The following is a 17,678-nucleotide window of genomic DNA, read 5'->3' on the forward strand; positions in this document are numbered from 1 at the left end:
AAGAGGTAAAACGACCTCTATTTGTAGATGATATTACTTTGTTCCTGGAAAATCCAAGATAACCAACTCAAAAAAAAGGTCATTAGACATATAAAAAAGACACTCAGTCCCACTCATAATAAGAAAAATGCAAATAAAAACTACACTGTGTTACCATTCTCACTTACCAGATTGTCAAAACCCCCAAGTTTGCCAAAACACCCTGGTGGTGAGGCTATAGGTAAACAGGTGTCTCACACATTGCTGGAAAACGGACAAAATCGTACAGTAACACATGGAGGACGATTAGTCAAATGTCTTAAAAAATTACCTGTGGATTTACCCCATCTGAATCCCTACTCCATTTCTGGGAATCTATTCCACTGATGAACTTGCACAGTACAAAGCAGCCTCCAAACACAGTTACTCACTGTGCCACTATTTGCAGTAGCAAAAGTCTGAAAACTCCCCAAGAGTCTAGCGATAAATCCCTGGTTGGCTAAAGTGAGGTGCTTTTCTGTGGAGTGCCGTGTGCTGGTGCTATGCTGCTGTTGAGTGAGAAAAATCTCAATTTATGTGTAGGAGAGATCACCAGAATATTTTGTTGAGTACAAACAGCAGATGCAACAATGTGTTCCATTGAATAAAAAAATGAGGAAGAAATAAGTATACATATTGGCTTAAATTTGCAAAAATAAGCACTGGGATGATAAGTAGGACAATAATAGGAAAATAAAAAATGATCACAAGTAAGATGCAAAGGGGAGTATGTAGAGGTCATTAGGGCCAAGGTAATTTTCTGGGTCCAGGGAGTGTGTCTTTGGTCATGGGTGGTCGGGAACAAAGCAGTATCACCGGCGGAAGTTGAAATCCTCACTGAAAGTTCCTAGTTGATGATAGTAACTTACCGAGCATTTGTTATACACAGAAACTCCAGCAGGCACTATTACCTATGATTAGACAGCCTCAGACTGCCATACGTGGGCCACAGGCCTCGCGCAGAAGGAAGGGTCATGTTATTGGAGGTGAATGAAACGACTGAGGTGAGGGCCTGCTGTTTGGGAGAAGAGCCAGCTAATCACCAATTATATTATATTTAATTTTCCATATTATAGAGCCCATTGCAGATTTGCTCTATTTTACCCATTTAATATTCACAGTGGCACAGTGGGCTGCCTCCTCAGCACTCATTCTTTGCTGCTTCTTTGGGAACAGACACTTAATTTTCTATCAGCCCTCAAGAAGGTTAATGGGATTGTCAGCTCACAGGCAAATCCTGAGTAGTCTAGAATCACTGGGAAATCACATCCCTTTGCCAGTGATTAGCTTACTCCAGTAATTATCTATTTTTTTTTCTTCTCCTGGCACACATAAACTAATCACTAAAATTCTGCGGCACACCCAAAAATATATTTGTTGCTGATCTGACAAAAAAAAAAAAATAGGTATAATTTTGATTCATTCATGGTGGATGGCTATCGTCTTGTTGGCTGTTGCCTTTTTTTTTTTTTTTACTTGACAATCCAAGGGAAAAGAGGTCAGTGCCCCTGACTAAATAGTCAGAGCCAATCACAACCCTCAATTTATAGAGGAGGCAGATGAAGTACAGAGAATTAGTGAACTTAAGTAAGAACTTACCTTAAAGCCATGGTGAACCAGACCACGGCCAGAATCAGCGTGTTCATCCTGTAGGGTCCCAGCACACAGTACAGGGCATTATCCCAGACCTGTAATCCATACCAGAGAACGGCTGTTAAAGGAAGCTCATTTCCCAGGGTTTCCACAGAGCTGCCCAGGAAGCTAGGGAGAGAATGGGCAACCATTCCAAGGAAAGCCTTTTCTCTTCTTACTGGCTGGCCTTGACCTCGAACAGTCCTTTATCATCTTCCCGGGGAACACAAAAACATGCCATGCATGTGAGCGGGGATTCCAAGGCACTGGATACATTTGGGTACTGAGTTCTGTCCCCTGCCAGTGGGAGTGGGCTGATATCCCAAACACGGCACGATCACACACCCAGGCCCTCCAGCCTCAGCCGGCTCTGGCCATCAGCTGCCTCGGTGCCCAGCAGCTGACTGGGCTGCAGGAGCCACTGCTCGGCAGAAACGGCCTTGCCCTTCATGAAGACTTTCTCAGAAACCACTAGCAAACCTCGAGGGGCCGTTTATTTCACTCACTCCTGTCTTCCTATGGATTATTTAAAGAGAAGATGCTAGTGAGAAGGATGTTGACTCAGACTGGGCATTTTACCTTCATTCAAAATCTCTGCCTTGGGAAGGAAGAGCAAAGGAAGGAAACTGAGGTTTAGAGAGTTTGTGGCTCTAGGACTCACAGCAAATGAGAGGCAGTCATGGGCTCGGACCCAAACGTCCCCGTGCGGGATGCTCCCTCCCCGTCACACTAGCTTGGGCTGATGGGAGTGTGCAAGGCTTCCTTTCTTCATCCACTGAGGTTACAGGTTTCCACAGAGCACCCACTCATCCACCACGTACCTGCTTGAAAGTGGTCTTGAATCTGACCAGAAAGCGCTGGTACCAAGTTCCGGTTGAACTCTGGATCTCAATGAATTCATCCATTTGCTTGGGAGTTTTGATGTGGGAAACCTGTAAAGCAAAGTTGAGCTAGAGAATCTTAACCCCACTCTGTGTCAGACCTTTCAATTGTTAGTTAAATGGAACTGACTTTATTAATTCATTGAGGCCTAGAGGAGCCGTTGGTGACCTTGCAGGTCGATGACTCTTAACCAGAGGTGCACATAGCATTTCTGTGTGATATTTATCCCACTGTAGACAAAAATGAATCAGCCTCTTCATTCTGCAGTGCCTTTGGGAAGTCAGTGGGTTGTAATTCACTGAATTCTCATTTATATCTGATTTTCTCACAGTAGGGTTGACTCTATCTTAAAATTCGCAAGTCAATCCTCAATGGGTATTAACATCACAGAAGTCTAGAACCAATGTAGGAAAGTGTGTGTGTGTGTGTGTGTGTGTGTGTGTGTGTGTGTGTGTGTTGGAGAAATGGGTTTGCTATGTAGGACATTTTAAAAATACAACAGGACAAGAGAAACTATGTCTTCCTTCTGTAGAGTGAAGGAAATCATCAACAAAATGAAAAGGCAACAGACTGAATGGGAAAAATCTTTGCAAATCATGTATCTGATAAGTAGTTAATATCCAAAATATATGAAGAACTCATACAACTCAAAAGCAAAAAAGAAAAATTGATTAAAATGGGCAGAGGATCTAAATAAACATTTCTCAACAAATGACATAGAAAGAGCCAATAGGCACATAAAACTGTGGTCAACATCACTAATCATCAGGGACATGCAAATCAAAATCATAATGAGATACCGCCTCATACCTGTGACTATTATCAAAAAGCAAGAAATAGCAAGTTTTGGCGAGGATGTGGAGAAAAGGAGACCCCTATGCACTGTTGGTAGGATTGTAAATTGGTGCGGCCACTGTGGAAAACAGTATGGAGGTTCCTCAAACAATTAAAATGTGAACAACCACATGATCCAGCATTTCATTTTGGGTATTTGTCCAAATAAAACAAAAACACTACTTCAAAAAGATATATGCACACCCATGTAGGTGGGGGAGTTAATCCAGGAAGGTTTCCTGGAGGAAATGGATTTAAGGTTGGGTCTGAGAGGAATTTCTGCCAACAGGTGCACAGCGATGCCTGCAGCGGTCATTTCTCAGGGTTGGCCGCAGGGCTTGGTGAGGAGGAACACAGATCCTGGTAACTAACAGGACATCTTCATGAAAATTGCCATTTACCAGTTTTTGAACTTTGTAAACCAGCAAGAAACAAAATTCAGGCTAACAGCCAATGGCGGTAACGATGTACAGAAATGGGTAACCTGTTGCTTGTGGCCTCGTAGGCTGGCACAACCTTACTAAAAGGTAATTTGTAACATATGTCAAGAGCTATAAAAACACTCAAGCTCTCGCAACCAGTCGTTTTATTTCTAGGCATCGACTCTCAGAAAACAAGCCCGGAATGTAAAGAAAGGGGAAGGAACCATACGAGTGAGAAGGTTCACTGCAACATTTACAGGAAGAAGAAAATAAAATAAGGGAAATCAATCTCTAACCTTAGGGACATATTTAGAAAAACTGTGTTGATACTCCTACTACAAATGTTCATTAAAAGGATGGTTATGAACACTAGGAGACAACATATAGAATGCTTATGAGAACTCTTAAGTAACATGTATATGTAAATACATGTAATAATATTATCCCTGCATGAATACAGCTAGCTTTCTCTCATTGTTTAATAATTATCAGTACTGAGAAGGATAACCATCAAAATGCAAAGAATTAATTACAACACAGCGATAAAAATGTCAGGGGTTTTATTCATCTCGTGACAAATTTTCTGTGACGTGCTTATATAAAAAATCAGTTTTCAGCGAACCAAAGCAGGAAAGGGGAGAAGCCCCCTCTTGTTGGCACAGGCAACCACAGGCTCACCGTGAACACCTTCTCCGGGGTCCCCTTAGCTCTCATGTTGGTGTCGTGGACTTGCTTGAGGATCATCCAAGCTTCGTCATGTTTGCCCATCTGGTAAAACCAAGGAAAGAGACATGAAAAGCTTTTTGCTGATTAGTGTTGACCCCTGGGTCTGAGGCGAAGGGATGCGGAAGGGATGTACGGCTTGTGAAAGATGGTGACAAGTTTCTGTCACCAGCCCACCATGGAAGGGTAATAAAGTTGTGCCTTCAAGGTGTAAGTGCTCAGTATTAACATCGTTATGTGCTGTGAGGAACTGCGTGTAGTTGTAAGGTTGAATGGATTGCTGGGTGGACACCATTTTCTCACTGACAGGATAAATCGAAGACATGACATGTCAGGAGTCGAACTGCGTCCCCCCAGAGGCAGGCTGAAGTCCTAACCCCCAGGAGCTCACAATGTGACCTTTGCTGCAGATGTAATTAGGATGAGGTCACACTGGAGTAGGTGGCCCCCTTATCCATATGACTGGGTCCTTATAAGAAGACAGCCATGTGAAGACACAGAGACACACGGGGGGATGCATGTGTGACAAAGGCAGGGACTGGTGTGATTTAGTTAGGAACCAAGGAAAAGAGGCAAGGAAGGGTTCTCCTAAGGGCTTTAGAGGGTGCGTAGACCTGCCAACACCCTGATTTTGGACTGTCAGCCTCCAGAAGGGTGAGGCAATAAATGTCCTTTGCTCTGAGCCACTCAGTTTGTGGTCCTTTTGTTACAACAGCTGTAGGACACTAGTCCACGACAAAGGGTAATATGTGAGACATCCCTGATTAAAAACACTCCCTGCTGCATCCGTCTCCTGGTCAACAGGAAACTCAACAAGGGGGCCGCTCTGAAGAAAGGTCTAGAAGGAGGCCCATGAGTGGACTCAGAATTGGGGCTACAAGAGCCTGCGAGTCCCCCTGCCCCTCTACCAGCCACGTCCCGCCTGCCCACTGCACACATGAGGCCTCCAAGGCAGAAGGCTCCGAGGACAAATCTCTCAGGACTCTGGGGGCGGCTCTACAGTGGGGAGGGGTCCTGCATGGCTAAGAGTCCCAAAAGGTTATAGAGCAGCGACATGCTTTACCACAGATGTCACAAGGAGAAATGCCACGCGGCTTTGCAGAGCCTCATCTTCGGGACCTCTGGAGACCGTGGGTGCCGGAAGCAGCTTCAGGAGGCACGCCCCACCCCCGCCTCTTCGCCCAGCACCTGGTGCGCTCCCCAGCCCCTGCCTCAGGCAGCCCGTGAATCCAGGGCCGGCCACCATCACAGACGGCCATGCCGCTGGGTTTAACATGGGCCAGATCAGCCGATGCGGGGAGTTTGCAAGCAAGGGACAGGGTCCAAGGGGCTGAGAAAGCAGAGCCAGCGCCTGCCGCTGTCCCATTCCTCTCACTTGGGGCCGGAGCACTGACTCACCTCTAGCAGAAACCGCGGGCTCTCTGGCATGAACCTCAGGGCCACCATGGACAGGGTGCAGGGCAGAGCGCAGACGATGACAAACACCCTCCAGCTGTGGTAGTGGTAGTGGGTGCCCATGCTGAAGCCCCAGCCTGCCGAACAGAAATCAGAGGACTTTGGACACGATCTGAGAGTGATCTTAAAGCGCTGGCTCTCCAACTGCAGGGCACAAGAGCACCCCCCGGAAAGCAGGTTCAAAGGTAGACTTCCTGCTGTGTCCCCAAAGCTTCTGATTCTGTGGTCCGGGATAGGTGCTGGGGGTCTGCATCCTGACAAGCCCCTAGTGGGCCTGGACTGGCATGTACGGGGTCTTCAGTGAGAGTACAGGCAGAGGCAACATCCCATATTTCTGTATAGTCATTGAAATTCAAGTTAACAGCCTGTTCGGTAACACGTTATACCCCGCTGCCCAGCACTGCACAGGACCCAGCCTTGGGGGACCCCCTTATTTTTCCTCCCCAGCCCCTCCCTCCGAGTGAGGGGCCTGAGGCTCACATGTGTGGACACACCAGACACACCACCGTGGTGGCAATGGGCATCCTCGCCATGGTCCCTTGATTTTAGTGGAAATTCCTGGGTCCTGAGACCCCAGGGCAGGATGAGATGGAGTGGGGGTCCTGACCTCACAGACCCCTGCTTCATGGGAAGGAGCAGCTGGAGGAAAGCCAGAGCATAGCCTTATGCGACCCAAGGTTTTGATAGAGGATTCATCCTACTCAGGTCAAAGGACAGCATCAGCTCTAGGCGACTCCAGTAACCAGGGTTCAAGGACACTTTGAAAAACCTTGCCAGTCATTATATTATTTTTTTCTTAATTTTAAAGAAACTGAGCTTCTATTTTCAAATGAATCATACCATCATTGAAATGAAGAGGTGACCAGGTCCTACTGAGCTTTCATTATTCAAAGTATTTTCAAAATTCATTTTCAGAATTTGTTTTAAGGATCCACAAAACATTATTCAAATATCCTCATGGGTCGCACATTTCCCTCATTAAGGAGCAGCCACACGGTGGAGAGAGCCTGGCCTTTTGCAGCCACAGAGATGAGAGTCTGAATTCTGGTTTTCTCACATTGTTATCATGTTGGTGGGTTTTCAGAGCTGTGAAATGCAGGTGATGACACCGACACAGGTGTGCCATGCGGGAACACTTCCAGCCACCAGTTCACCTGCTTAGAGGGCAGCTCTGGTTTCTTTAGAAATAGCTCCATGACATTTAGTGCCCAAAATATTGAGCACAATAGGTGAATATCAGTAAAGATAAGCAAAAGAATTGATTTCTTTAAAGCCAAGGTTATAAACTAAAGAGATTGATTTTCTCATGCCACCCACAGTATCTCCAGCAGCATTTTTCAAAAAAAATTTAGAAAACTGTGTAAATGAATATATTGATTTCTAAAGTTAAGAGGATAATCATTATTTGACTGTAAAATCTCTATCCTACTGAGATTAAAAATATACCACAAAGCCAACTGCACTGGACAGCTGATATCTTTAATTCTCTATTAATCCCCATTGTGCTTTGAGTTCTTCTTCTTGCTGTGGACTCCTAACCAATATCTACCGTTTCTGCAGATATTCCTGACTCTGCCGGGACAATTAGAGGACAAGCCAGAGGGAATCCCAGGCAGGGAAAGGTGCAGCCATAGCAGCTTGGACACACAGCACACACGTCAGCCAATATTCTCAGTCACAGTGAAATCTCTTCTACAGCATGGTCTCTTCTCCTTCCCCTCTCACTGCGGGTGGTTTGTTTGCTTTCATTTTAATTAAGAAGCCTTTCCTTTCTCCTGAGAGTAATACTAAAAAGATAAAACCACAATAATATTTATGCATTCTCAACTCATGTCCAGAAGCTATTCTGGCAGAATTAGAAGTAAAATGGATCAAAGCCAGAGGAGCCAATCTCAGCGAGATAACAAGGGAAGGGCAGGAGCTGGTACGTTCATAAAGTATTCTGCCTCAGAAGGATTTCTTTATGATAATATGCTTAAATTATCCAAAATCCATTATCCCTTCATGCCCCTATGGTTTTTATGGTGATTCTGGTCATCTGCACTTGCCACATTTATGAGGCACATCCTGAGGGCCTTAAATTAATAAAAGTGAATACCGAACTGCCCCCGATACATGGGACAGCTGTTAATTCGGAGAAAGATTGTTCGTTCACTGATCTTTCAGTTGCCCTCCTTCTCTGCGTCAGGATTTCACAAACAGCTGGTGGTACTGACTACAATGGGAATTACTCTTCCATAATGTATACATTTTTTCCCTGAGTTCCCAGAAAAACATTCCGAGTTTTGTCATTTTCTTTCTCAATGACTCAGCTACCCAGTTCCTGGGGCCAAGACCTCCCAACACTCAGTTCCTGCAAAAGCAATTAAATGGTTGCACAAGCCGCACACACATCCGTCTTCTTCCCATAGTGACCCCTGCACCCACCCTGCCGGGGCTGGAGGGTGGAGGATTAATGTCTTAGACATATTGAGAAATACCATCAAATGTCTGGTTCACTGTGGACAAAACATCTGGTCCTGGTAAAAGGAGGCTTAAAATAGTCACTGCTGTTTTACTGTGATTCACATCTGCCATATTTCTAGGGTGGGTTTCTCCCAAGCTAACGCCTGTTTCCGTAGAGCCAGATTACCTAAGAGGCTTGTTTTTTGTTTGTTTGTTTGTTTTTTACTTATTCAAGAAAGTTTATTGAGTGCCTATTACATGCCAGCCCCTAGGCTCAGAACGTGGTAAATGCTACATCTACTCTCACGTGGTTTAGAACTCAATTAAGTTTTAAATTTTTACTTTCGTTCTTTGGCACTACCAAGGGTTGACGCCACCCACAATAGTCTATTTTCACATCTCTCTTTTCCTTCCCATCTTAACTCTATTCTTCTGCTTCCAACACGGTACTGCCTTCTATTGACCACCGACTTCCTTCTTTATTCTCATGTCTCTTCCCTCAACTCTTTTTAAGAGGCTCGTATTTTTACATGGAATGTTAAGGCCACAGATTTCATACAGGCATACAGGTAAATATCACCTTGTCCATTCGGGGTAAGATACCTGACCACGAGCCCTGCTATCAACCAGCAGGGCTCAGTCAGCAGCCACGCAGCCCCTCTGCCACGGGGTCAACACGCTCCACTCCCCTCCCCACTTAAATGCCTTGGTTGCTCTCTTAGAAACCCAACACCCACACAATGGAACAAGATGGAGCAACTTTTCCCAAATCACACAGCACCACATTACTTTGACTCAGCTTTTATCCAGATTTTTTTGTCCCCTAGCCCACCAAAAGTTTCTTTTTAATTCATTTTAAATGTGGAAATAGTTTCTTAGGGTTTATACATTTGGACCAGTTAACAGGGGAAATGATGCTATAGCAATAGTTGCGAGGGGGAAACCAATAGCATAGCACATAGTGTGCCTGAGTGCAGAATGCAGGGCCTGTTATTTAGGGAGATATCACCTCGTACCCAAAGTTGTACAGGATGGCTTTACGTGACAGAACTACGTGGAAAACTCCCCAACTCCTTATTTCCTAAGTTCTGGTCTCATTTCTTCTGTTTCTGATACAAAATCAGATGTGGCAAAGATGACATGACATTCCCAAACCCATTTCCTCTCCCTTATGGGCACACAGCTAGGTTGCTTTCCAAGTGTCCTTTGCAGTAGGGTGAGATCATATTACACATCTGGGGCAAATGGGACCCACATACAATGGCCCATACTCTTTCCCCAAACCAAGGGCCTTCACATCTCATGTTGAAGATGGCAGAATCATATGCTGGGAGTCTGAGCTCCCGACTCACCGATGGAGAAGAGCCACTGGCAGATCAGAGAAATCCTCCAGACTTTATAGGGAGGAGAAGTGTCGATTGCGTTAAACCACTGAGATTTCAGGGTTTATAGGGTTATCAGGCTAATGTCCTCAGCTTCTCCTTAACTAAGAGAGGAAGCATCGTCTACACTAAGACTTCTTTAAAAGATATAGGTGGAGCCTCCATTACATCAGAACACACAAAGGATCACATTTAAAATAAGGACATCAAGAAGGTGAATGAGTGGAGACGTGTCGGTTAGCTTCAGGAGCAGGTGTCTGCTACCCCCATCCCTCCATGGGTTCTAAATCGTGACCAAGGCTACACCCATAATCGGTGGTTTTCAAAAATGAGCTTAAAGGATGCTGGTGATACTTCTTGCCTAGGATACTCAAAAGTCCTAATAAAATTCAGAACTGCTGTCTTCTCCTTAACTTTACTCTTAACAAAACCGACAGTGAAAGTTCACACTGCCAGGTCTCTGGTTAGAAAATCTACTTTTACAATTATCCAGGATAATCAAATTGTCCTGGCTGAAACCAAGACCTTGCCTGTCAGGGCTGCTCCACTTCTGCAGTCTCCTGGAGACCTGATAGGGAGCTGGGGGCGGGGGTGGGGGGCAACGGGATTCAAGGTCATGCCAGGGACGTGACCTTGGCCAAATCACCAACTTTGCTTGGCTTCTGTTACATCATCTCCAAAATGGGGTTACCAAAGCCTAAGTTGTTGAGGGTGGCAGAGGGCTGGAGGAGATAGGTGAAATTCTTTCAAAGAAAAAGAAGAAAGGAAAGGAGAGGATTAGGGAGGGGGGAGGGGGGTGGGAGTTGGGTAAACAGACTGCATTTCCTGAAATGCATGTAGTGATATTAGCAATGTGTCTCCAGTGGTGGAAGTTTTTTTGGAAAGATCAAAATCACACACAGGAACTGTGTGAATATGGGGAATAAGGTTCAGGACAGAAAATGTCACCTGAAGGCAGGTGCCATCCTAACAAGGGCCACAGAGCTATTTTGAGCCGCGTGCTCACCGTAGTGTGGGATGATGCTCCAGGCCATGGCAGACGCATAGATGCCCCCTGTCATCCAGAAGATGCCCAGCCAACTGAGGTGCTCTCCTCGCTTCTCCCGAGACAAGAATTCAGAGAAATAGGCAAAAACAATGGGCAGAGCTCCGCCAATACTGTGGGGAGAAAAAATGCCAGAAACAAAGAATCAAGTCACACACTAAAACTGGTCATAGCAGAAACCAAGTTGCCTATACCCCACCCTTAGGCTCTTGAGTGAAATAACAGTGAATTTGAAAGATTGGCCAAGCCAGTGCCAGGTTATGTTGACCTTCTACACTGACTCTACAACCTAACCCCTTTCTGAGGTTAACTTCAATATAGTAATCTTGGAAGTCAAACAAAAGCCTAGTCCAGGGTTTTCTGGAGGCCCCACTCAGAGCTGGAACTCCAGGATGGATGGACCACTCTTCTGGGGGGGTCCAGCTGCAGCTCCGAGACTACATACCCTATGCCTGAGATGAGTCGGCAGAAGAGGAAGGCTCCGTAACCCTGCACAAAGGAGGAGAGGGAGGCGAAGGAGGCGTTGAGGGCCAGGGACATGCTGAGAACTCTCTTCCTCCCCAGCTTATCGGCCAGGCCCCCCAGGACGAAGGCCCCCGCCATCATTCCCAGGTAGACTATCAGCCCTGTTGGGAACGAGAGGGGAGAGGGCGGAGAGAGAAGGCAAGACATTAGAGACCATGCAGTGTTCTAGAAAACCCGACGCCCAGTCTTATACATCCTAGAAATTCCATGTCACCAGCATAAAAGGTGGGATGCAACAGATGTTCATGGCAAATTAGAAGTTCTGTACGAATTCAACTTCTTGGGAATGCTATTCAAAAAAAGTCTCACAGGTTCATACATCTGTACACATACTAACAAAGATCAAACACTGGGATTGATGTTCCTTTCTTAAATGTTACTCTCTTAAATGCATAATATGCAGAAAAAGGAAATGCTGTCATTTTATTTTTAAGCATACGAAAGTGTTTGTGCTGCAAAAATCCTTACCTGTGGGATTATGTTTAAAGAAAGAAGTTCTACTACAGCATAAGAAATATAGCCCATAATATTGCAATAACTCTGGTCCTGGTGGGTAATGGAAATATCAGGGTGAACGCTATGTAAGGTACATGATTGTCTGACTGCTAGGCTGTACATCTGAACTAATACAAAATAATATTAAATGTAAACTATAATTAAAAAACTTTTTTTTTAATTTTTAAAACTGTAAAGAGAGAGAATTTCCAGTGAAAAGTGGCAAAGTGGGCATGGAGAACATTGGGAAGAAAGAAAATGGTACAATGAAAAACAATTGCCAACAAGGCCAGCTGCTTTATTAAAACACCCAAGTTTTATGAAATACCCAAAAAGGACCTTTCCAAGCTACAACCAGTTTTCATATTTCTTACAGGAATGTGGAAGAGAGCAGCAATGAGCTATTCTTTCTCATACACCTAAAACCACTACATGCCTTAGAATAAAGTCAGTTCATTTAAGCTTTCATATAAATATATTGCTGTAGACACATGTATGGTATTCCAGTGGAAGACAGCATCCTCATAGAGGTGGCAAATCTCCAGAAGCACACGAATAATTCCTTCCTATTAAGTATTGAGTGCTCACTAATTATCAATGACCATGCTAAGTATATATGGTATTGACTAAACCCATGGAGGAAACTTTGCACGTCTTTCATGCAGAGAAAATGATGCATACAAGCTTCACAAGTATTCCTTGGCCCAGCCTTGACTGTAAATCAAGCCACAAATGCAAACTGTCTTTCACAGAAAGGACTGCAGATATTTTATTTATGGAGATGTGTACCAGGAAGGACCCACACAGAGCAAAAAGCTGCACTTTGTTGGTTCAGCACTTTGCAGGTGGGTCCTCAAAGGAGAAACTTAACTATACTTTGCTTTATCTGCCCAATGACAGATTGGCTTTGTTTTATTTATTTTTATCTTTTATTAAGAGTTAACTGACATGTAGCATATTAATAGTTTCAGGTATACAATATAATGATTTGATATTTGTATATCCTGTGAAATGGTCATCATGATGAGTCTAGTTAACATCCGCCACCATACACAGTTACTGAATTTTCTTTTCTTGCGCTGAGACCTTTTAAGATTTACTCTCTTGGCAACTTTCAAACAAGCAGTACAGTATCATTAACTGTGGTCACCATGCTGCACATTACTGCCCCATGACTTATTTCTCTTATAACTGGATGTGCGCACCTGATTACTTCCTCCAGCTACCTACCCACCATTGCCTCTGGCAAACAGCATGTGCTTTGTATCTATGAGCTCGGTGTTTCGTTTTGTTTTAAGATTCCACATATACGTGATATCATATGGTGTTTGTTTTATTCTGCCTGACTTCTTTCACTTAGCAAACATAATACCCTCAAAGCCCACCCAGTTGTTGCAAACAGCAAGATTTCATTCTTTTATGGCTGAATGATATTCTATTTATCAAGGGATGAACACTTAGGTTGTTTCAATATCTTAGCTATTATAAATAATGCTGCAATAAACATGGGGTACCATATTTCCTTCTTTTATCATTTTATTCTATTAAATGAAAAGAAATGATAACTGGTGTTGTCAAGTTTTTTACAAGCTAGGATTTTCTTCACTCACCTGCATTGTAACTCTTCACCCTCTATATTGGTCAAAGTCACAAAATACATTATTTTCTTTTCAGTATATGATATTACTTCATGAAATATGCCTATGAGTCTACACGTATTTATTACATGCCTGTTATTAGGTAGGCAGTATTTGAGTTACTAGGGATACAGTGAGGCACAAACACGTGAAGATCCCTGTCTTTGTGAAGGTTACATTGCAGTTGGGAAAAAGAGATAAACAAAGAAATTAGTACAATATATAGTAAGTGGACTACTTGTAAGCATTATAAAAAATAACACATGGGAGGGGGCGGGATAGGGAGAACCAGGGTAGAGGGCGGCCATTTAAAATAAGGCAGATCAGGAAGTGTTCACTGAAATGGGGTATTTGGGCACAGACCTAAGTGAAGCCAAACATGGGGACATCTGGGGGAAACTGCTGAGCCTGTGCTCCTGGGCTCTTTCCAGGGAGGTTTCTCTGCCCGTTCAGAGCAGTGACGCAGTGAGGATTTCCCCTTCTCCCTGTTTGACCCGTTCCTCCGCCCTGAGCTCAGAAGATGTACTGAACAATTTCCCACTATATTAGGTCACTGGCATTTGTAAACATGAATCATGACTTGCAAATCCAACTCATAAAATGTGTCATGCTGTATGGCAGTAACGTGGGGGTCACTGCTCCCTGCTAGACTGCGAGTCGCTCAGCCTGATTCAGCTCTGCCCGGCCCAGGGTTTTCAACACATGGTTCCCTCCCGCCTTCATCTTGCTCGGTTCTGAGCCATTGTGAGCTCTGTCTAGCAGGACAGCCTACTCACTGGTGAGGGCATCTTAAAACCATCTCCAGCTGCCGTGACCCGTCTCTTCCAAGAAAGTCTGAGTGAGCCTTTGAGGCCAGCGGTTTGCAGTCTCTGCAACGAACACTGTGCCAGTTATTAAGCTACTGTCTCTCAGCTCCAAAGCCACCCATCTAGCCCCTCCTTTGTCCACAAACCGCGTGTGTGCTTTGCCAGTCGCTCCCTGCTAGGCCCTCCAACAGCGGACACTAGGGAGAGCCATAAAGGGGAGAGAAGGAAGAAAGGGCCTGCGCTCTCGGCTCCTGTAAATTTCACGGCAGCCGTACTTCTTCACCCACAGCAGCGATGCCTTTCCAAGGCAGCAGCTGAATCCCCAGTTAGCAGAATCAGCCACACCCTGCCCTTCTATCCTCGCCCACGCCGGCACCAGCCAGCCAGGGCCCCCTCTCCAGAGATGTGAGCTCTAGCTCCCAGAGGCCCCTTGTCTGAGCTTCTAAATCATAATAATTCTAGTCTCTTCTCTTTATTCCCCCATCCCTAAAGCTGGCAGCTGCTCCCTGCATTCAAGACCTCAGCAGGCTTCTAAAAAAACATTTCACTAGTCCAGATAATAATTTTTATATTAAATCTATCTGTTTGAATAACCGGCATGATTTCTGTCTTTTGAATATACCCTGACCCATCCAGACACATAGAGAAATGGATGAATCTTAAGAGGTTAGTTTTAAATCCAGCCCTTTAGCTTAACTAGGTGAGGTAGCTCAGCCCAAGAGAAAGTCAGTCTCTCTCCCAGCACCTAGACCCTGGCCCAGGATCCACACACGCGGCCCTTCCCGTCTCCTGGCTCCAAGCCTGGTGTTTTTGCAACCAAACCTCGCTGGCAGGGACTAGAGGGAACACAAAATGCTTCTCAAAATGCTGTTGTAGAGGATCGGGATAAGCCGCCCCCAAATATACCACTTGTAAAAGGATTATTTTGAGCTTAGGACAGTTGAGAAACAGCAGAGACCAAAAAAGCTCTCTGTCCTGCCCCTAAAAGCAGACTTAACCTCAATCACCAGGGTCTCTTATCAGCCAGACACAGCATCGACAGGAATCTACATAAGAAACCTCACTAAAGCAACCTTGTTGTCTTCCATTAGTTTGCCTCTTTTATTTACCTCCCCACGGTTTGCCACCCATGAAAGCCGAAAATCTTTTTCCTTTCTCTCTCCAGATTCATTATTCTTTGTGCAGGTTTGCTATCTGAGTCCAAGTTCTGACCATCCTGAGTTACCCCTGTGTATGCACGCTGTACCTGTAAATCAACGCTTTTTCTCTTGTTAATCAGTCTTTTGTCAATTTAATTCAAAAGGCCCTCATCCACAGAGCCTGGGACAGAGAGGGAAGAAGTGTTTCCTCCCCTGAGCTGTCTTTGGTGGCTATGAAAAGGAAGGAGTTGAAAAGATGGGCCAATCCACAAAGGAGGGAGATGTGAAACTAACGATGCTTCTGAAATGGCCGTGCGATTGAAGTCATTTAAAATCTGTTTTTAGCAAAGGGAATTAAGAAAATAAATTTGGAAAATTAGAGTGCAATGGAGTTATCTAAAATTACGTTAGCAAGAAGCAAATAAGGGACTAGTTAGAAAGCGTATCATTCTTCAATTCCACTCAGAAAGCTCAGTGGCACTGCAGGGTGATGTCCCCCTCATAATCTGAGCTTTTTTAAGGGAATTTAAAACCACGGTGGCGATTTGCAGCACAGGGAGGATGGGGGTGAGGAGGAGGAGGAGGTGATGTGGTGGGAAGGGCTTTGAATTGGTGACAAGACCACAAAGGAAATGAAATACCCGTCCCAGGAAGAGGGAGGAGCCGCACTGAAGGTGCCATGAAAGGGAGAGGCTGATCTAGAGAGACAATCTGGTTCACAGTCCTGCAGTGTGACCACGGGCAACCAAGCCATCCGCCTCCTCTGATCATGGCTCTCGCTTTGTAACATTCAGATAATAGTGCTCACTCGCAGAGTCGTTAGGATTATACAGGACAGTGGGCTGAAAGCATCTAGCAGGAAGCCTGGCCCAAAAGCAAATGCACAGTTAAATAAAAGTGGCTATTGTTACAAGCAGTGCAGTTTAGAGTTGGCTGTGTGACCTGAGAAAGACATCAGATTAGAAAAATAAAAATAAGTCGGTGGTATTTTAAAATCAAACCAACCATATATTAAAGGAATTTGAGTGAAGAGGATAGAGACCAGCAGAATAAACTTATTTATAGCAGCGTACCCTTTAAACATGTCTCCCTTGCTCCTTACCTGACAAAGCCAGATTCCAATAAAAAGCTCTTTTTGACTAAAATATTTTCCAAGTTTTCTCCAACAAGACTTTTGGGGGGTGGGGGGGATGGACTTTTCTAAAGTTTTTGCTAACTCTTATTTAGATTTCTTAAATTCCCAGATTAAATGTCATCTCTTGAGAGAGGCATCTGCGATGTTTCCAACTAGGGCTCAACTAACATTTTTTGGGAAAGAGCCAGAGAATAAATATTTTACTTGTAAAATGTCTAGTAGAAAATGGGTGCAAGGTAAGAGCTTATCAAATTATAACTCTTGGTGGTGATGGTGTAATTATTATAATTTGACTTAAAGGAAGTTGCCAGAGGCTGTACCAGGCACAGGGAAATGGCTGCCTTTTTAGCATCACTTCCTTGTGTTTCTATGAAGAATCAATGCACGAGAAAACAAACCTTCCAGCCACATGACTATGAAATAGCCCACGGCGAACGCCAGCGGGCCATGAGAGGGCGCGCAGGGCACGAAAGCTGCGTTAGGAACTGCAGCCCAGCACGCGTTTCTTAAGGTCTCTGAGCAACCGTTCCCCTGGTCACATATGCTGAGGGTCATCACTCTGACCATCTCCCGGGGCCACTTAGAGATCAAATGAGAGCCTCCATGACAACCATGGACAATCTGCCATGCACTGTACAGATACAAACAAGTTTTTTGGGTATCACCCTAATTTTTTTCATGCTGGTCAAAATGTGTGCAAATATCCCGACCACCTCCACAAACACAAAAAGGAAGCCATTTGGGGAGAGTTCCTACAGAGCACAATAAGCAAAACCCCTGATATCTCAGCAGCTTTTAGTGACCCTGGGTTTCTGTGTTAACCACCTGTTTCTCCACTGGCTGCACAAGAGAATCACCAGGGAGCTGTTTAAAAACTGCCTATGGCCACACCTCATTGAATTATTCAGACTTATTATTCTAGAGCAGGGCATGTGCGCGTGCGCAGGTGTGTGCTGAGCGGCTCCTCAGGTGCTCTGATGGGCGGGCAGGGTTGAGGAGAGTCATCTAAAGCAATGCTCTCAACTGGAGGTGATTCTGCCCGTCCTCCTCCCCCGAGGACATTGGCCAATATCCGGCGACATTTTCGGTGTCGTAACTGGGAG

At 44.8% G+C, this 17,678-nt stretch overlaps 1 protein-coding gene across 2 annotated transcripts in view; it reads right to left on the minus strand.

Moving 5' to 3' along the window:
- Positions 1–17,678, minus strand: part of SV2B (synaptic vesicle glycoprotein 2B) — an 86,408-nt gene that overhangs the window by 17,381 nt on the left and 51,349 nt on the right. For both annotated transcript variants that reach the window (XM_054585222.1, XM_054585230.1), the window contains exons 3-8: positions 11,284–11,464; positions 10,800–10,951; positions 5,910–6,043; positions 4,467–4,556; positions 2,472–2,582; positions 1,618–1,706 (exon numbers count right to left, since the gene is read on the minus strand). In XM_054585222.1, the coding sequence (XP_054441197.1) occupies positions 1,618–1,706; positions 2,472–2,582; positions 4,467–4,556; positions 5,910–6,043; positions 10,800–10,951; positions 11,284–11,464 (757 nt within the window). The remainder of the gene's footprint in view (positions 1–1,617; positions 1,707–2,471; positions 2,583–4,466; positions 4,557–5,909; positions 6,044–10,799; positions 10,952–11,283; positions 11,465–17,678) is intronic.

The sequence above is a fragment of the Pteronotus mesoamericanus genome, unplaced genomic scaffold (assembly GCF_021234165.1).
Source record: "Pteronotus mesoamericanus isolate MK-2021 breed Mesoamerican mustached bat unplaced genomic scaffold, CSHL_Meso_final contig_1205, whole genome shotgun sequence".
Lineage (NCBI taxonomy): Eukaryota > Metazoa > Chordata > Mammalia > Chiroptera > Mormoopidae > Pteronotus > Pteronotus mesoamericanus.